The 21,574-nt window shown below is 36.3% G+C and overlaps 1 protein-coding gene across 2 annotated transcripts in view; it reads right to left on the bottom strand.

Annotated features, from left to right (window-relative positions):
* The window catches only part of kdm4aa (lysine (K)-specific demethylase 4A, genome duplicate a), a 90,246-nt gene that overhangs the window by 25,291 nt on the left and 43,381 nt on the right, over positions 1–21,574 (bottom strand). For both annotated transcript variants that reach the window (XM_039734541.1, XM_039734540.1), the window contains exons 12-17: positions 16,201–16,318; positions 15,065–15,246; positions 13,404–13,599; positions 12,291–12,367; positions 10,018–10,073; positions 4,248–4,356 (exon numbers count right to left, since the gene is read on the bottom strand). In XM_039734541.1, coding sequence (XP_039590475.1) covers positions 4,248–4,356; positions 10,018–10,073; positions 12,291–12,367; positions 13,404–13,599; positions 15,065–15,246; positions 16,201–16,318 — 738 coding nt within the window. The remainder of the gene's footprint in view (positions 1–4,247; positions 4,357–10,017; positions 10,074–12,290; positions 12,368–13,403; positions 13,600–15,064; positions 15,247–16,200; positions 16,319–21,574) is intronic.

Below are 21,574 nucleotides of genomic sequence, written 5' to 3'. Positions count from 1 at the left end.
TCTAAATTGGTGGGGGGAAGGAATAGCCGGCTGCTTCTAGCTTCTATTTATTAGCACATTTAGAGGACAAAGGACACTGGCGGAGAGGTGTGAAGGGATTTAAGAAGAAATTTAAGGTGGGACGGAATTATGAGTTTTTTCGTAGGCTCTGATAATTCTAGTGTTAAAGATAGATGAACAAGACAATATCACTACATGATTAGGATCAAGGTCAGTTTAACAGCATCACTAATGCCAATTTAGAACATCTAGAGATATTCCCAATTGACTCACTAATTGCAGGATACATCTGTAATGGGCAGGACTAGCAGTATACAGAGATTGTGATGGACTTAGTCAAGTGGAGCAGGGACATTCACCTGCCACCTAACAGTAACACACCATAGGAGTTCTAGGTCATCTTTTTGTGTGCTAGGGTGCTCCTAAAATCAATTAAAATAAGGATTGTTGTGAGGAAGGCTTGGAGGGTATAGGGTTTGTTAATTATTGGCTTCTTTAGACAATCATGTCAGATCATCACACAGCATGACATTAAGTCTGAAAATAAAATTCTCATTTGGTTTTTGTAAAAAAAAAAAAAAAAAAAGGGAGAACTTCACTAGTTTAAGACATTCTTGCAGTTGACCTGCTTTTATGCTTGGGATCATTATCACTATGTTGCATGATCCTATTTTTTAAGCCTTAAATCACATATAGGTGCCACAAAAAATAGTTCAGAATTTCATGATACAATCTGAAATTTATTATCTCCCTCAATCATGACAAGTCGTCCTGTGCTTAAGGCAACAAAATTGCCTTGTGTTTTGGTATTGGTACACATTATACTTTCAATAAATGAATGCTATGTACTTTCAGTAAATAAAATTCAGCTTGTGCATAATCTTATCAAAGACAATTCTTCTAGTTGTATTGGGGAACACCCATTTTGCTTCTGAAGTAGCTTGAATGAACTGAATATTTTCAATAATTAGATATATTCACCCCAGTTGCCCTTTCCCCAATTATCTTCTCTCCTATGATAAACATACTCTTTTCAATACTTAACCTTGAAATTTTAAAATAAGTTCAACAGAGATATGACCATACACCATATTGAACTTGCTATTTAACCAATTAAAAACTTTGCTGACCCATTATAATAGTGTGAGATGAAAAAGATTGCAGTTCAGGAGATATTCATGAAGGAATCCAGAAAATGCTGAACAACATTCACAAACTACTTCTCAAAACTATATTTACAGTGCATCCGGAAAGTATTCACAGCGCATCACTTTTTCCACATTTTGTTATGTTACAGTCTTATTACAAAAAGGATTAAATTAATTTTTTTCCTCAGAATTCTACACACAACCCCCCATAATGACAACATAAAAAAGTTTACTTGAGATTTTTGCAAATTTATTAAAAATAAAAAAATTGAGAAAGCACATGTACCTAAGTATTCACAGCCTTTGCCATGAAGCTCAAAATTGAGCTCAGGTGCATCCTGTTTCCCCTGATCATCCTTGAGATGTTTCTGCAGCTTAATTGGAGTCCACTTGTGGTAAATTCAGTTGATTGGACATGATTTGGAAAGTCACACACCTGTCTATATAAGGTCCCACAGTTGACAGTTCACGTCAGAGCGCAAACCAAGCACGAAGTCAAAGGAATTGTCTGTAGAACTCTGTGACAGGATTGTCTCGAGGCACAAATCTGGGGAAGGTTATAGAAAAATTTCTGCTGCTTTGCAGGTCCCAATGAGTACAGTGGCCACCATCATCCGTAAGTGGAAGAAGGTCAAAACCACCAGGACTCTTCCTAGAGCTGGCCGGCCATCTAAACTGAGCGATCTGGGGAGAAGGGCCTTAGTCAGGGAGGTGACCAAGAACCCAATGATCACTCTGTCAGAGCTTCAGAGGTCCTCTGTGGAGAGAGGAGAAACTTCCAGAAGGACAACCATCTCTGCAGCAATCCACCAATCAGGCCTGTATGGTAGAGTGGCCAGATGGAAGCCACTCCTTAGTAAAAGGCACATGGCAGCCCGCCTGGAGTTTGCCAAAAGGCATCTGAAGGCCTCTCAGACCATCATCATCAAGCCCTTCCGTGAGAATCCTAAATCCAAAGAGGACTGTTTCATTTATATTAGGTAGAATGCCCAGAGGGGACTGGGCGGTCTCATGGTCTGGAATCCCTACAGATTTTATTTTTTCTCCAGCCGTCTGGAGTTTTTTTTTGTTTTTTCTGTCCCCCCTGGCCATTGAACCTTACTCTTATTCGATGTTAAATGTTGATTTATTTTGTTTTATAATTGTGTCTTTCATTTTTCTATTCTTTAATATGTAAAGCACTTTGAGCTACTGTTTGTATGAAAATGTGCTATATAAATAAATGTTGTTGTTGTTGATGAGAAACAAAATTCTCTGGTCTGATGAGACAAAGATTGAACTCTTTGGTGTGAATGCCAGGCGTCACGTTTGGAGGAAACCAGGCACTGCTCATCACCAGGCCAATACCATCCCTACAGTGAAGCATGGTGGTGGCAGCATCATGCTGTGGGGATGCTTTTCAGCGGCAGGAACTGGGAGACTAGTCAGGATAAAGGGAAAGATGACTGCAGTAATGTACAGAGATATCCTGGATAAAAACCTGCTCCAGAGCGCTCTTGACCTCAGACTGGGGCGACAGTTCATCTTTCAGCAGGACAACAACCCTAAGCATACAGCCAAGATATCAAAGGAGTGGCTTCAGGACAACTCTGTGAATGTCCTTGAGTGGCCCAGCCAGAGCCCAGACTTGAATCCGATTGAACATCTCTGGGGAGATCTTAAAATGGATATGCACCGACGCTTCCCATCCAACCTGATGGAGCTTGAGAGGTGCTGCAAAGAGGAATGGGCGAAACTGGCCAAGGATAGGTTTGCCGCATCATATTCAAAAAGACTTGAGGCTGTAATTGCTGCCAAAGGTGCTTCGACAAAGTATTGAGCAAAGGCTGTGAATACTTATGTACATGTGATTTCTCAGTTTTTTTTATTTTTAATAAATTTGCAAAAACCTCAAGTAAACTTTTTTCACGTTGTATTTACGGGGTGTTGTGTGTAGAATTCTAAGGAAAAAAATGAAATTAATCCATTTTGGAATAAGGCTGTAACATAACAAAATGTGGAAAAAAGTGATGCGATGTGAATACTTTCCGGATGCACTGTAAATCAAGAAAAAACACATGCTGTATTCTGCTTAATTCTAATTACACTGGTAGAGTTGCTTTCAATGGTAACAGTGTAAACGTTCAAATTTCTATTGTGTAAAAGCTTCTCATATCACTTTGTACAGATATTTTGCAATCAAAGTAATATTAAGCATAAAGTCCTACAACTTAACAACTCTTCTTGAATAAATAAAAACAAAGTAGGGTAAAATATATATATATATATATATATTTTTTTTTTTACTACTACGGAATTCTTTTTTTCAGCCTATTGTAAAAGTGCAACACAAGAACTGGAAAATAATGTAAACATGCACTCTCTTATCATCCATCCATTTTCCAACCCGCTGAATCTGAACACAGGGTCACGGGGGTCTGCTGGAGCCAATCCCAGCCAACACAGGGCACAAGGCAGGAACCCATCGCAGGACACACACAAACACACCAAGCACACACTAGGGCCAATTTAGCCACCTAGCCTGCATGTCTGGACTGTGGGAGGAAACCCACGCAGACACGGGGAGAACATGCAAACTCCACGCAGGGAGGACCAGGAAGCGAACCCGTGCCGCCCTCTCTTATTATCATTCCACATATTACTGGCAAAAATACTAAAGTAGTCATATTAACTGTTTCCTTACAAATAAAGAATTACCTGTGATAGTTTACTCATTATTTAGTTATTAAACACACTTACTTCAATTCATAGTAATGCGGCTGTGGGCAGCATCAAACACAAGGCAGGGTTACATCCTTAATAAGGTTCCAGTTGTTAGATAATTATTACTGAATGATAATTTTTGGCCTTTTTACAATAACACCCTCTAATCAATCTGAACTTTAGAACTGTAATCAAAGCCCCAATATCTTGTGCTCTGTTATGCATGTTTTTATAAGGCACAGTGTAACATATTATAATACTTAACATGATATATGTTAACAGTGTAAATAATTTTAAGATATTTCTTTAAATGTTACATAAATATTGCTCTGTTTTGGCAAATTTATACAAGTATCAAGTTTCTTGAATTAATGTCCATGAAATATTTTTACACACCAGTTTGAACCTCTGCAATGGTATTCCACTGAGATCCACAGGACTTCTGTCAGCAATATTCACAAATCGAGCTTCCAAAACTGCAACTGCACAGAGGACGTGCACCCACCTGAAAAGCAATAGGAATACATCAAATTACATAGCATTTACTTTTCTAGGCTTTAAAGAATTACTAATAATTATTCAGCTTTTTGATTGACACGAAATTCTACTTTCAATTTTCATCTCTTTTAATACCTATTTATTCATACATTCGAGTACATATAAATGCTTTTGTGTTTACATATTGCACATATATCTGCATTCCATGTAAACATTTTTGTAGTGCTGGGCGGTATGACCAAAATTCTATATCACAGTATTTTTCAAAATTATACCAGTTTCACGGTATTCAACTGCATTTTTTTCTCATGCATGAGTGGATGTTAACCACATTTTCCACTGCAATTACTGCAGTAGAATGGCTAAAGATAACCTATTCCACTGTCATGAGAACTGTACATTGTACAAAAAACATTTTAATGTTTATTAATACAGGTTTGCATGGCCCCATAAACTGAGAGTTTTCAAGGGGGTGGCACCAATGAAGTGAAGGAATCACATTGCATGAAAGTTGCAGTCAAAATATAGAACCTTTTTATAGAACAAATTTTGCAAACAACTTAAAGTAAAATTTTAACAACATATTTTCAACCAAAGAGGCATTTCAAAACATGCTTGTCAAAAGTTGCATTGCACTGAACATGTGTTAGAAAAGGAATAAATAGCAAATATTTTTTGTAAACCAACTGCACTTTCTGTTAATGTTAACAATCTCTGTCCACTGACACTTTAAAGTGACTTTATAAACAACTTTACCATCATTAAACTGCATAATATTTAAACTAATAAATAAAAACAATAAAATAAATAATAGTGCAACTTCTAGTAATAATACAATTACTTCAAGCCCAGGTGCATTACACAGCATTCACCAAATAAAAATAAAATAAAATGAAACAAATGCAACTTGGTGATGACATCTTTACCAACTGAACCATCATTTAGGCAAATTGCATTAATATGGACCTTGCTTCAAGCTAAGTTATATACATAAATAATGAAACTGCGACATGCATTTATAATGCTATTTGTGGTATAGCGCTACGGAATCGTATTAGGGCCACCGCGAAGAAGAAAAAAATACGGATCCAGGGAAGAAAAAAAAAAACTATACGTCTAGAGCAGGGGTCCCCAATCCCAGTCCTGGAGAGCCGCAGTGGCTGCAGGTTTTTGTTCTGACCTGGTTGCTTAATTAGAAAGCAATTCTTGCCAATAAAGCACTAACAAGCTATGAAATTAAATTAACTCTGCTATGTTAGGTCATTCTCATATCCTAGATTTTCTTTCCCTTTCTATCATGCAAATGATTTGAAAGATAAAAATGGACGAGTAATTCTCAGTCCTTCAATTTTTTCTCTTCAGTTTTCTTCCAAGTATTTAATTAAACCCAATAGTGCAGATAAATACACACAGGTGTAAATGTAAATAAGCTAAATGGAGAAATGCTGCTCTCTCTTGTCATTTGCATGTTATTGATAATAAGGAGCAATTAAAATAGCTGTTTAAGACAAAATTAAGCAATAAGGGCTCAAAATCACTAAAGTGAAGCAGAAGTGTTACTTTAGCAGTAAGTGCTTTTTATTAAGCAACTGGGTTGGAGCAAAAACCTGCAGCCACTGCGGCTCTCCAGGACCGTGATTGAGGACCCCTGGTCTAGAGTAAAGTCGACATGTTGACTTTATTCTCGACATTTCCACTTTATTCTCAAAGTTTACATTGAGATTTATTCTCGTAGTTTATTTTGTCATTAAAGTAGAACGTTGTAAACTAAACTTCACCCTAAAATAAAAAGGTATTTAATTCACTAGATTTTCTCAAACCCCGACCCAGTTGTTAATCACTAGCGCTTCTTAAACTGACTTCCTCTACACTAAGAGGAGGCACAGGCAGCAATCACCACACAGAATACATTCACTTCATGATATTCCTGTACTCTGAAAATTTAGAATGCTAAGATAAATACTTGATATCATTTTCAGGATGAAATGCATTAAAACAGGTATTAAACATGCATGGTAGCGTGGCAGTAGTGCTACTCCCTCGCAGTAAGGCGTCCCCAGGTGTACGTTCAGTGTAGAGAACTTTATGGCAGGTGTGACGAGGCTCCAAAAAACTGGATGAATGGGTATCGCACAGGTTTAACTTAAATATTATGTAAATGTTGGGTAGGTGATCTGGTGGTTGGAGACACAAACACAGAATTCAATGGATGTTATTCTGAGCGGGCTTTCTTTATTGCATGCGTGCTGTCTCTGTCTGACGTACCAAACCCCTAGTTCCTATCCTTCCTTTTTCTTTCTCCACATGAACAATCCACACGATAAACGTTTCTGTGAAATTAAAACTAGTTATAAACTTAGACCACGGAGTGTTCAGAACTTTAAAAAAAACTTTGTTATACATGTTTTAATTATGCCATCCATTCAGGGTTGCACCCATCCAAGCAAGCATTACTCGAACCTCATCTATTCACCATATCACTCCAGTCTTGCAGCAGCATCATTGGCTCCCAAATAAGTTTCAAATTGATTTTAAAATTCTGCCATTAACATTTAAGGCCATTCATAAACTCGCCCCTCAATATCTGTCCAACATTCTTCATGTGGCAATTCCTTCCTGTAACCTTAGATCATCTTCCTCCATCCACCTGACTGTCCCTCTCGCCCGTCTAACCTCCATGGGGAGCAGAGCATTCAGCCTTTCTGCTCCCAAGCTCTGGAATTCATTACCTACTGCGCTAAGAAATACCAAATCATTTTCAACCTTCAAATGTAATCTTTAAACACATCTGTTTAAAATGGCTTTTTCTTAATGATTACAGTGGCTTTGTTTGGTTTAAATTTTATATCTTCTGTATGTTCTGAGTTGTTTATAATGTGTCTTTTTATTTATTTATTAATTGTTTGTTCAGTGTCCTTGAGTTCTCAGAAAGGCGCCTTGTATAAATAAAATGTATTATTATTGTATGCGAGGAAGGAGCAAATCCTGAACGAGGTGCCAGGGCATCGCAGGGTGAACACGAGCAACACATACACTAGAAGGGTCAATATAGCATAACAAAACCCCACATCCTACATGACTTTGAAAGGAAACTGAAGCACGCCAAGTAAACCCGCCAGAAAAACATGCAAATTCAAGGCAGGGAACACCCGAGACCCCCTTGCTGTGAGGCAGCAGTGCAACCTCCACACCACTGTGCCCCCATATGATTAATACATGCTTTAATGCATTTCATCAAGAAAATTACATCAAATATTTATCTTAGCATTCAAAATGTTCAGGGAGCAGGAATATCATGAAATTAATGTATTCTGTGTGCTGCCTGAGCCTCCTCTTAGTGCAAGAGGAAGTCAGTTTAAGGCTGGAGTTATACTTCACGCCACGCGACGCATGCTGCAGCGGACGCTCCTGCTACGCAAGCGTTGTAGTGTTCACACTTTCGCGCGTACTTTTCGTAAATCTGGAGGAATCCACCAGGTGGCAGTGCGAGATATTATCACGGTGAGAACACGTTCGGCTGCTCTGTGTTGCGAATTGCCTAGAACACTCATTAAATTCTGATGACACCTTACAGCAATATCTCTGAAAATTATGTTTATTAATTAAATCCATCAATCCAGGGATGTGTCCATTTCAGCAAGCATTGGGCACGAGTGAGAAATAATCCCTGGACGAGGCCTCCGCTCATCGCAAGGTGAATACAAGCACTAGCATACACTAGCGTCATTTTAGCGGCACCAAATCCCCAAATCTGCATATCTTTGGAAGGAAACCGGAGCACAGTGTGGAATACAAACAGGAAATACCAGCAACATAACTCCCGGCGAGACAGCAGTGCTATCGCTCCACCACTGTGACACCCCCATGTGTGTAATTATTCCCCCATGTGTGTAATTATTCCCCCATGTGTGTATTTATTAACAGTACTGTTTTCATTATTTAAACGAAATTATATGTAAAATGTAACATACACACTTTAATGCATTTCATCATGAAAGTGGTATAAAGTACAAATCTAATAATTCTAAATGTGCAGAGAGTTGGAATATCATACATTTAATTTGATCTGTGTGGTGAATTATTGCTGCTTCCCACTGCTGTCAGGGTCAGGCGTTTACAATGGTCTGCATTAATCATAAAGTAAACTACGAGGTTAAAGTGGACATTTCGAGATTAAAGCCGAAATTTCCACTTTAATCACAAAATACACGTTTTCACCGTGTCTTTTATGTTTTTCTCAGTGGCTCAAATATAACGCTATACATTATGTTGCTGTTGTTATGTTGCAAAAAAAAAAAAAAGACGGAACAAAAGATGGTATGTGAGACTTTTAAAATGTATCGTGTCATTACGATCGGGAATATGCGACGCTTGAATATAAAAGAACCATGAATGCATCTGTATGTCGGCATTTTGCTTCACCGCATCGAAGCATTCATCCCATAGGATCTGCATAGAGGCTGTCACATGTGGATAGTAAACAGAGACACTGACATCACTTTCCGACTTTTAGCACACTTCGCCCCCCGACTTTTTGCTTGTACTGCAACTCATAGGACGCGTGAAATGAACTCTGGGAACGCGTGGCAGCCATGATGTGGGCGTGTACGCGTTGTGTGCATGAAGTATAAATCGGCCCTAAGAAGCACGTAGTGATTAACATGGCTCGGGGAACACTTAACACAAAGCATTTAATGTGCTACATAACTTATGACGGGGTTTGAGAAAATTTAGTAAATTAAATATTAATTTTAAGATGAAGTTTAGTTTATGATGTTCTACTTTAATGACACATTACGAGAATAAAGTTAACAGGTCGACTTTAATCTTGACATAAACCGTGAGAATAAAGTAGAAATGTCGAGAATAAAGTCAACATATCGTTACACTATTACACAGTACCCAGGTACATTACACAGTATTGAAAAGAAATAAAACAAGTACAACGTGGCTTGCAGTATTATTCAGTAGTATAGAAACGGTATTCACAGATTTGAACATAATGGTCCACACATCCAACCTTTAAAAACCAAAGTATCTCCAGGCAACGAATGTGACTCCTTTTTTTCAGCAAAGGTTCTTCTGTGTTATCATGTTCAACTTTATCATCTGCTACAGCATCAGTTTCGGAATGTTCTCTGTCCATTTTCACCGCACAATATCTTCACTACCACATGTACTCCGTTGCATACGTGTTTAGCAGTGTATCAGTTAAAAAGGGGCCCCAAGCAATACCTCCACTAACACATGTACTCCATTGGATGCGTGTTTAGGGGTGTAGCACTGAAAATGGTCCCCCCTTAAACAGTTTCCTGCTGCGCCACGGTCCGAAAGTTGTTTAGGTAATTTAAACCGGTGTTGCGGTATAAGAAAAATCCATATCATAACAAAAATAAGAAATGGTTTTCGGTATGAACCAGTATACCACCCAGCACAACATTTTTGTACACCTTTTGTTAACACTCTTATTGTTGATATTTGAAGAAAACAAACCTGAACGTTATCTTTAAAGCTTTCAAAGATTCAACTCAGAAGGATTTATTTTTATTTAATGGAAAGCAGACATTTTATAAACATACCAATTAAAAAAAAAAAAATCATTAAATGCACTTGCTCCAACAGTTGAAGACAAAAAATTTGGTTAGATTATAATGAAAATACAACTAACTTGTCATTGTTTGCTCGCTGCAAGGCTCCTCCCCTCAAGGAACACAAGCAGCAGCCCTGTGAACAGAAATGAAACAGAAAAGAAAAAAAAATCTGTTATTATTTAAAGATCAGTGATCTACCAAATTCATAGATACTCAAAAAACCTGGTACAGGCCTAAGAATTCAGTTCACTAAATGTAATAAACTAGTTTAATAATAAATATAATGCTGAAAATCTGATGAACAATGCAGCTTTATTTAGTTGCATATAGTATCTGTTTTACAGTGGTCTCCCTTTTCATCTTTTAATATAGGTTAACAAGAATTTAGTACATTTTTAGGTGGAGGTTTTGATGCATAATGTATATACTGTATTGGTGGAGGGGTTATGGTGCTTAGTTGTAAACACACAGGATTTCTGTGTATTTTTCAAATACATTTCAAATACATTTTTGGAAATGCAGTAGGGTTTTCTCATGATAAAAGTAACATTTTTTGTTGCAACTAATCAACTACTAATTTTGGTCAATAGCATTACACAACCTAAAAAATCCAAATGAGACACAGTGGCGGAAAATAATGAGTAGATAACATTTGCTTATCACCCCCAAATATTAGTTGCTGGGTGAAAATGTTGAGAACCACTGATTTCGATGATACAGAGTCTTTGGTGTTGTCACCCACTTTCTCCCATGTAGATGTCTTCACTACCCACCAACTCCCACTTAGTGAATTCAGCACGATCATCAGTGGTTTATTTTTCTGCCCCTTTTGGACAACTGACCTCATCATTGGATGGTTACTGGGGTGGGGGACTGGAATGTTGTGGTGGTGCCGCCCTTGCTGAATCTAGCACAATCATCAGAACATAGGGGGGATTTGATGTGATTGTCAGAGCAGCAACCTGGTGTATGACCCACTTGCAGCTCGCTATCATTATAAACAACGGCAAACTGATAGAAATGATGCTGATATATCCATCATGGTATGGCAAAAACATTCATATTAAGCAGTTAGCCATAACTTGTTTTGTGATTTCACACAAGTCTTCAGTGAAATCAACAGGTAGGTTGTCTGTGAGATCCTAGTGAACAGCCATTTTCATATGATGGTAAATCAGTTCACTTCTGTAGTTTGTGACACGTCATCACTTCTTGCTGGGACCCTCCATACCTCACCTTTTTCCATTAGCAAATGCTTATAGGATGAAATTTGAATTTTTTTTCTTTATAATCAAGTTAAACAAATAACTTGATTATTTACAACAATCCTTGTTAGTTTAATGGATTTTGTGATGTTCTAAAGAAACCTAAGACCACATCAGAGAAAGTTTGCAATTGCTCAGTACCATAAACCTAGAAAGGATCATAAAAATCAAAGGAAAACATTTTTGGAATTTAGTTATCTTACAGTAGACTTACAGTCATCAAACTTTATATAAAAAGGCCACTATATGTAGAGGTATTTGAAAGATGAAATAAAATCCAAAAAGAAAAATTGATTGAGAATGACCAAAAGAACCAAAATTACCAAACTGAGTGATGTGCCCAATGGCACAATTAATGTCCATATTTAAACTTCATAAATAAATTGTGTTTGATTTTGTTTAGATATCTGACAGACTTTCATTTTGATAGATTACTCTGTTCTCTCCTAGTACAAAAAAACACAAACACTACATTGTTCATAAACCAGATATGATGTCAATAGCAATGTTGTTAGAAGACCTGGAATAATGTGTGCTTGAAACACATATGGTGCAGTTACAGCAGATTTGTAAAATAAGCCTGGAAAAAATTCCACCAAGCCAATGAGAAAATGTTTAGACACTAACAAAAATTTTAGTTGAAGTTGTAGCTGTGAAAGGATATGATGAGTTAAAAGGTTATTCCGAATTAAAAGGTTAATTTACCTTTATATAAAGTGTTCACTGGTTTCTGTTAAATGTGTGATGTATAAAAAGGAATTTTTTTGTTATTATATTATCTGTATTTGTGATATATTGATTAAACACTGTAAATGAGATCTTAAGTTATTTATGCAAGTAAGGAGAGGTGAGTGTGTGTGACTAGGCCATTTGCTAAAGAGCATATTTTTGAAAAATACAGATACCAACTAGTATCCACTGTAAATGAGGAATCACAAATAAATATTACTTGTGTCACCTGTAAAACTGAAATGAAGGGTTAAGAGGTAGTAAAAGTAGATCAGAAAGATAAAAAACAACAAAAAATAACAAAAACAAAAAACAGGCACACTAAATATAATAGCCATGCCATAACAAGATCTTACCTCTGTCATAGCATTTGCTTCACACCGGGCACATATCCAGTTCTTAAAGATTTTTTCAGGAGTAACACCATAACAACCTAAATGATGGAGTAAAATGTAAGGAATACTTACAAAATAGTAACATACTTACTATATGTAAGGTAATAAAGCATTTCTATTTTTACATAAAATCTAAACACTATAAAAAATAAATCTTTTTTGTTTAAAGGAATGCTCCACCCAAATATATTTTTAATCTGTTATATTCATCTTGTGTTTTAATAATGGCAGAGATTTTTTTTTTCATTTTATCGTTTTATGGAGAATAGACATGAAGCTCCTGACACAATAACCTTCTATGGAGACCAATGTTGAACAAACAGTAAATAATATCAAAATGTCCATGAAATAAAAATCTCAATTTACTCATTACCCATTCACTGGCCAGGTGTCCTGTCCTGTAATACCTCACTTTTGGCTACCACAGTGTTTCACATCATAACATTGCAGATTATGATCTAAGAGAGGTGAATAATTAGGAAAGAAAAGAGACTGTAAACATTATCAGTTGGAAAGTATGCCTTGTATTTGTGCATATCCAAGGTCCTGCAACTAGCCAATTCAATAGTACCATTGAAAACCAAAAACACAACTTAATGAACAACAAATAAGGGGAGAGGCAGTCTTCAGTTCAAAAGCTCAATCCCATTTAATGCACTCCCCAGGCTTTCATAGAAATACTTTCTGGAAATGGTTTATTTAACAATATTTTAAACAAAATACATGTGCTTGGGATATTGTGAGCATACACACTGATATATGATATATGGAATAAGCAATAAGGGGAAATTCTTTTCACAGATGGATTGATACTGTTTGTTCAGTGTTGGTCCCCGTAGAAAGCAATTGCATAAGGTACTTTTTGTCCATTTTCCATAAAATCATATGATTAAAAATTCTTCTCAGCCATTACCATAAAATAAAAAACAAAATAAAAACACGCACACACTGGGTAAGTCTCAGATAAAAAAGTTACAATTTTTAGGTGTCATATTCCTTTAATGAAAATGGAAAAAGAAAATACCCCTAATATATTCTCTACACCCCAGCCAGAAAGTAGGAGGAGATACTTACTTGTATGAACCCGTACTAAACAATTTGAACAGCTAATCAACAGGCTGGTTCCATCTTCCTCAAGGTATGGTGCAGAGAAATTAAACTCACTGCTATCCTCATTACTGGCAAAGCACATTTCAGGTATAAGTGGTTTTGTTCTTAGTCCTCCCTCTGAGTCTTTCTTGTGGCTTTGACAATTGCTTTTGCATTCAAGCTAGAACAAAAATACACAAACTTTATCTTCAACTGCAAAAATCATCACCCAAAACATTTATTAAAAAAAGAATATACTTACATTTTTTCAAAATTCAATAAGCATATTATCTGTATTTACTATTTACATTCTTATTTTCAACATTAATCTTATATACTAGGCCACTACAAAATGCATCCATGCATTCTTGCCTTACAACTTCAAGGGCAAGTTCACCTTGAGCACTGTCACAGTGGAAATTTTACATTCTCACATGTGTTTACATGGATTGTCCTCCCATCTTCCAAAGATCTGTCTAAAAGCCACAGCTGGCAAGACATGTCAACATTTTTTTCCCTTGGAAACATATGCTAATTAACCATTATAATTTCTTCAACAATGGACATACATAAAAGCATTTAACAACAATTGTACAAATAAAAAAATAACATACTAACGACACACCTAGCTGAGGAAAAGACTGTGGGGGATAAGGATGCAAACAGAAACTGTGGTGGATAAGGTGCTAATCCATCCAAAGGCAAACTTATGCACACATCCTTCAAAGTTGAATGGGCACAATTTAAAAATCATTAATTAACCTAACCTGTACATCTCAAAGGAACTGTAAGGAAAACTGGAGTGTTTAGGGAATGATCCATGCAGAAAAATAATGTGCCAGCCCCATGTAGATAACTAGGCCTTGTAATGGATCTGAACAAATGACAGTGGGTTCATCTAACTGTGGTGCTTACCACAATACACCTGTACCACCCCACAGATGTAAATTAGTTGTATAATTCAAAATACAGTTTACTAAACAGAACAAACTGAATGCAAGCAGTGTAATTAGCTGTTTTAATGCTGCCATTCTCAAAACATTGTTTTAATAATTACTAGCTTATTACCCTGCTTCATCCAGGAAATTTCAGTGGGCATTATGCCAATAGTTAATCAGGTGTATCAGAAGTACTATATTTCTGTGTGCTTTTCTGAATAAAACAATATTTTGACCAAAAGAAAGTCACTTCACCAGATGGAACTACCAATTATATCTCAAATGTTAGAAGATGCCTTGGAAAAAGGCACCAGTCTAATAATAAGTAATTATGACATTATTATGTCACTGGGGCAGCTTACTCTTGAACATGCTATATACAATTGTCCATGAATAAAAAATTCGACTTAATCACTTTAATCACATCTGAATTGCCCAATTTGTCATTTTAAACTGTGGAGCAGAGAGGTAAAAATGTGCCTTTGTCCCAAATATTAAGGGGGGCACTGTATATATAAAACCTCCACATGGATTATAGCTATAATTGTTGTACTCTGATACTCAAAAGAGAAACCTGTTGCAGTTACTAAAATCATTTCAATAAAGACACATTTTAAAATATGAGTCTGGACTAATAATCACAAGGACAAATTTTGTTGTATATTTTACCTAAAAGATTTAAAAATAAAGCATGATAAGATTTTGTACCTGTTGAAAAGTTTGGAAAATCATGCACACAGCACAGTATGGGGATTGTAAGCCCATATTTTCATTATACTCCCGCTCTGCTTGTAAATTGTGAGGGCGTGTCTGCCAAAGATTAGCAAGAGATTTTGTCCAAGGTTCAGAATCACTGATATCCTCCTCCAAAATTACTTGCTCTTGCATTTCTGCAAAATATACAAAAATATATAAATATCAAGGAATTATAAATACAATAATAAATGTCAAACAATTATAAATACAAATTCTATGATGAAAGAATATATTCTCAAGATACATGATAATCACATCTTAAACAATTAAGATTTTTTTTAAGCTGAATGTTCTACTTTATGCAATACTTTTTCTACTGCAGCCCTTATGCCAAAATGTAGTAGCTGCAAGAGCTCCTGGAATGAACCAGTAACCATACAGAGGCTTTTAATCTAACTCTATAAAGCATAATGTCATACAAGATTAGGAGCATGTGCTGATAGTGCGTTGCCATACCCACCACATGACAGACCACTTGGATTGGGACTAGAGTGCACTGGGTGACACCTCAGTACAACAGTGTGGTATGAAGGTGTATTTTTTTTTTTTATGGTGACTGCAGTGCAAATCCTGCCACCAACCACTAAGTTTTCCCTGTTGGAGTAACTGCTTGCAGGGCTGAATGCAGAATAACTTCCTACCCAGGATCAAGCAATTGCAGGTTAAGGGCCTTGCTCAACGGCCCAACAGAGTAGAGCCACTTCTGGCATTTATGGGATTTGAACTGACAACCTTTCGATTGCTGGCAAAAATTCCTAGTCCCAGAGCACCACTCCACCCAAAGGAGACATAAACTTGCCCAAAACTTTAAGTAAATTTTCAGATAGATTTTTTCTTAAAATACATTTTTATTATATTATACAGGTTTGCACAGAAGTCATCTGTTAAATATTAAATTTAAAATCAACATAAAGTACAACATAATTAACTACACTGATCATGTAAACAAGAAAGATAAGACATAAGAAAAGGTGTGATGCAAATACAAAGTAAAGTTGCACAAAATACACTTGTTTCTTAAAAAAACATACAATTTTACAGGACTATACAAATATCAAGATTAAAGTTTTTCTATTATGTTAAGTTACCTTCATCGCTAAAGCAGTCTTTGATTAGGGGGTGATGCCGCGGCAGTTTACTCAAGGGCTGACGTTTGCTTTTAATAATCTTATTCTCAGTTACAGAACAGGTGTCTTCTTCATCAATCTGAAAAAAAAATAAATTGATAGCTAAAACACATTGTTAAATCTGCATTTTGTATATAAAGTAACACAATAGAAACTATTAAGTTCTAACTCAATTATATAACATTGAATCTTCACAAAGTGTGTAGAGAAACAAAACTAACAGTGTCCTTCCATGAACATAAATTCAAAGAATAAAAAAATTCTATTACAATGTTTAAGTAGCAATTCACACTACTGTTAAATTTCCTTTTACATTTTTTGATAATTGGACATTTAGTCATAACTATATAGTATAGCCCTTCTATGTGCCTGACAACCTGAACAACCAAGTAATGTAGCTATATTCAAAAATACCGTATGTTTAAAGTAATTCAAATATAATAATTAAAATAGTTATTTCTTGTTCTCACAATTAAAGTGGAAAAATCTTAAGTTCCAAGATAGAGGACTGCATAGCTAAAATAATACTGTCTATCATATTGCCCAAAGTACCTACAGTTCTCAGAGTTAAAAAAAGCAGGCATAAACATAACATGCTGTTTAAAAAGCATTCAGGTATATATTTACACACATGTATACATAAATAAATTCAAGACAAAAAATTGTGAAGTAAAAATTGCAAAAATAATACATATTCATAGACACACCTGCCACCATTTTAGTGTGATGGCTCTATTCAATAAAGACATAAATTAAAGTAAACTTTCTTCCAGAGGACTAACAATATATCCAAGTTCCGTAGATTCCGGAATACAAGCCGACTCGGTATATTAGCCGACCCCCTTCTCTACCTACCAAATTACATGTATTTGCCGATGACTGGTATTTAAGCCGACCCCCTTCTCCAAGCAAATTTTCTAAATTTCCTTAAAAGTGTCTCTTCAGGTATATTTATCATGTTTATCGGTGAGAATTTGAGACTGCCAGCATTTTTGATAGAAACAAGGAAGTGATTGCGGAGAAGTTTGGTAAAATGAAACCTTTGTGTTGAAACTATATATGCAAATACGGTACATCAGCGGGTGGATTTCCGGAGACTCGTTATAAATTTGATTAACTTAAATACGCAATACAGTGGACCCTTGACTTACGAACTTAATTCGTTTGCGAAGGCTAACCCATAATGCGTTCCGAACCTCCCACTGCAACACTTACTTAAACTTTTCATAATAAAAAAGGGTTGTACAATGTGCATAATTTACCAAAACACCAATAATTTTTCTAATGTGCTAACAAAAAAGTTATAAAAAGTGCCTAGCCTACCAGAAGTAGGCTAGATTAAGCTAAGAGCATGGCGGCGCGCATGGTCGCAGCAGCTCAGGGCTCTCCTTTTCAGTGTACTTTTTTGTTGTTTCTGTACTTTTTTTTTCCTTGTTTGTGCACGATCGGTTCGGCGAACATCCGCTACACCCATCAGAACCTTATAGACATCGGTGTCCAGAGCCAGACATCTGTTTTGAGTGTTTTTCATCACACGCACCACATCCCAGACAATATAGCGAGACCAGCAGGCTCTCCATGGATTGTTGTTGGGTCTAGGAGATGACACTGACGGAGGAGGGAAAGAAAGCAGAAGCGGGGCCGCAGATCCGGCATTATGCCAAGGCTAAAAAAACAACCATACAAGCCCTATACAGAACTTTTTTTCTGCACTGAAGGAGCTGCTTTTAATCTCATTGTAGATGTGTATAGTGACAATAAAAGGCATTCTATTCTAGAAACAACAATTTCATACTGTACTCACCATTTAATTTGACATCTTTGGGCTGCAGGAAGGCAGCAGGAGGAGAATGAAACGGAAGGTGGTTATTGTTTAGAAGGAGCCTCCTTATCTAAATCTTTTCTTTGTAAAATTGTTGAGATGGTGGATTTCGACATGCTGTACATATTAGTGAGATCGGTCACACAAACAGCACTCGCATATTTCCACACAATTTCCATCTTCGTTTCGATTGTGATCGCTTTCTTTACCTTCTCTTCCTTCCTTCCTTAGCAATTATGTGTCTTGCTTGCATGGTCTTAATGAATTATATATATAGGTAAATCACTGCAATGACCAAAATTACATCCACAAACACATGTATCTGGGCTCCGACTGACGATACTAACGCTCTCGGTTGTTTGTTTACAATCGCACAAGCGGATACACATGACCGCATCCGGGTCGTAATGCAAGATGTTGATCGTAAAAAATTTTTATTTTAAACTTCCTGATAATTTATTATAAATTTTATTAATAAAATCAACAACTAAAACACTTTTTTGAATAAATTCTTTATTTAAAGTACCGGCATGCAAAGTTACTTCTTCATCTGAAAGATGGCTTTGTGGTTTCGTCATTATTTACTTCCGTATTCATCGGCAAAACTGGCATTGCGCTGGAAATCTTGAATCTGAAACGATACTCGTATAAACCGACTCCCAAACTCCAAGCCAAAAATCTAGGACAAAATTCTCGGCTTATATAACGGGATCTACGGTAGTCCAAATAAATGTGAAATTACATGTACAGTATTACGTTTGCATGTTACATTCTTATTTTAAAAATGACGAACTGTTCACTTGACTAAATATTTTTAAACATTAGTCTTTAAGCTATATTCACACTGCCACTAAAAAAGACTCGATACGGATTATGTCTGTTGAAAGTAGTTTTTACAAAGAAGCCAAATCTAAGGTGTGCACACAAACATCTATACTCAATGTGGCCTACTTGCACAAAAAAAAAAAAACAAATGCATGAGACATATGTGACCAAAAAGATCATCATATATATGCCAATGACACAGTTTCAGCGCTAATTAGTAAAATTGTTTCTAATGTAGGGCTTCTGCAAATTTTTTAGCTCATGATGGCAAAGGACATAATTTAAAAAATTAGTATTCATAGCTGTTTTCATTGCAAATTTTCCTGTTATCACTGCTCATAAAAGCCAGATGGGTGTAAAAAAGAGCTAAGAGACTTCTGGGAGAAAGATGCAGGGAATGTAATGACAAAATGGTGGTTTGATAATTTCTTGGCTTGGCACTGAATACCAAAAAACAGTTCAAACTTTTTAGTGTCAGAAAGCTTACCATGTGTTTGATAGCCTATTTACTATACTACAATGCTATGTTGTAGTGCAAGATATGGAGGTGTATTTCTGCACCTATACTCCTGATGTGGTTGACCACCAACAATTCAGACTGAACCATTCAAGTGCAGGTCACATGCAAGATTCATATATCTTTCAAACACAGAACCACATAAATAAGAAGTCTAAATCGAATCTAAAAGGCAGAGATTCTGTCTAGTTTCTTACTGTTCACATTTCACATGATTGAAATGTATCAGAACTGAGGCACTTTTAAACCCTTGAAATGGATTTAAACATTTTAACATGTTGTCATTATACTAGCTTCAGAACCATAAACTTTGGGTTTATTTTGGACAACAGTGATTGTGATGTCTGGGGCACTTTCCTCTGCATCTGTGGCTTCGGGGTTGGGGTTTGGAGTGGATTACATTTAGATACATTTTTTGTTATATCTTATAATTACAATGGTGTGCTTTTTATATTTGTAAAAAAAAAAAAAAGTTTTCAACTTAGTTTTGTGTTTATTAAATTGCAACTGACAAAAACCTTGATTACTTAAGGTGCACTGTATCAGCATTGTCCATTATATTCTAGACATCCATTAATAGTGTTTTTAAAACAAAAAAATGAAGATTATTAAAAATTCCAAAATAAGGTGTTGAACAATGAAAAATCCTAAACTTTAAACTGGATATACTTTTAAAAGGTGTTGAGAAGGCTACATTCTTTGGAACTTGATAGAAATGTATAGTTGATTTACACTCAACTTTTCACTACTATCATGTGGCACACCAGTTAGAGTGTAAAAGTGTTGGATCATTACAAAACTTTGAATTTGGTATTGATACCAGTTTTTGACCTTAAGTACTGGTGCCAAAACATTACTGAAGCAAATAATGAATAACTCCCCATCAACCAGGTTGCACATTTGCTAACATATCTGGTGTATTGTACAAATGTGTATTACAGCATCTGGGCCACATAAATGCATGCTTTGCTACAAGCTACGGTTTTCCTTTGAACTCTCCAGTGCTTCAGAATTATCTGTTCCTTCACAGAGTGCATAGCAAGTCAAAGAGAAGAAATGGGGGGATTTGTCCACCACAGTACTTAAAGCATGTTAAAGAGGAGGTGAAGAATTTGGAGGATTGTCCAACAGGGACTACAGTGCGGCTCACTGCCTTGCTACAAATAGTGGTTCCCCTTTTGAACTCTCTAGTGCAGGGGATCTTAAACTTTTTGAGATGCCAAATAATAAAATTAGTACCATACTGGGGAATATTTCTCACGTTACAACATGGCTAAAACTGAAAAGTGGGAAAAAAAAGTTTTGTCAAGACAATACTCCATCCATACAAACCAGCTTATCCTGAGAAGGGGAGTGAGGCAACTGGTGCCTATCCCTGCAAGCAAAGTTCAAATCTCATTCTGGGTTCAATCCATCAGGACTTAACCAATTTTCCTTTATGCTCTCCAGTTTCTTCAGATGTCTTAAAACATGCACAGGTTAGTTAGGCTGCAATTCTAAACTTAAACTTGGGTATGCACACAACTATGCCCTGCAATGGAATGGTACCATATTCAGGATTAATTCTTGCTTTGCACTCAGTGCTGCACGGATAAGCAGACATACTTACTGTATTATACGCAGGATCAGCAAATACGGTCATATGATAAAAGTTGGGAATGCCTCTCGGCCTGCATAATAATTTACTCTACTTTCAACAAAAAAGATAACAGTGGTAGGTCGTTTATTTTCTAGGAACATCTGAGTACTGGGGTGTTTTCCCAACAAAGATTTTTAGTGAAGCAGTATTTAGTTGTATGAAATTAAATCAAATGTGAAAAACTGGCTGTGCACAAGTTTAGGTCCCTTTCTAATTTTGCTGATTTGAATGCATGCAACTGCTCAATACTGATTACTTGCAACACCAAATTAGTTGGATTAGCTTGTTAAGCCTTGAACTTCATAGACAGGTGTGTCCAATCATGAGAAAAGGTATTTAAGGTGGTCAATTGCAAGTTGTGCTTCCCATTGACTCTCCTCTGAAGAGTGACAGCATGGGATCCTCAAAGCAACTCTCAAAAGATCTGAAAACAAAGATTGTTCAGTATCATGGTTTAGGGGAAGGCTACAAAAAGCATCTCAGAGGTTGAAACTGTCAGTTTCAACTGTAAGGAATGTAATCAGGAAATGGA

Source organism: Polypterus senegalus, chromosome 14 (assembly GCF_016835505.1).
Source record: "Polypterus senegalus isolate Bchr_013 chromosome 14, ASM1683550v1, whole genome shotgun sequence".
NCBI lineage: Eukaryota > Metazoa > Chordata > Cladistia > Polypteriformes > Polypteridae > Polypterus > Polypterus senegalus.
This window is presented reverse-complemented; position numbering and strand designations above follow the sequence as displayed.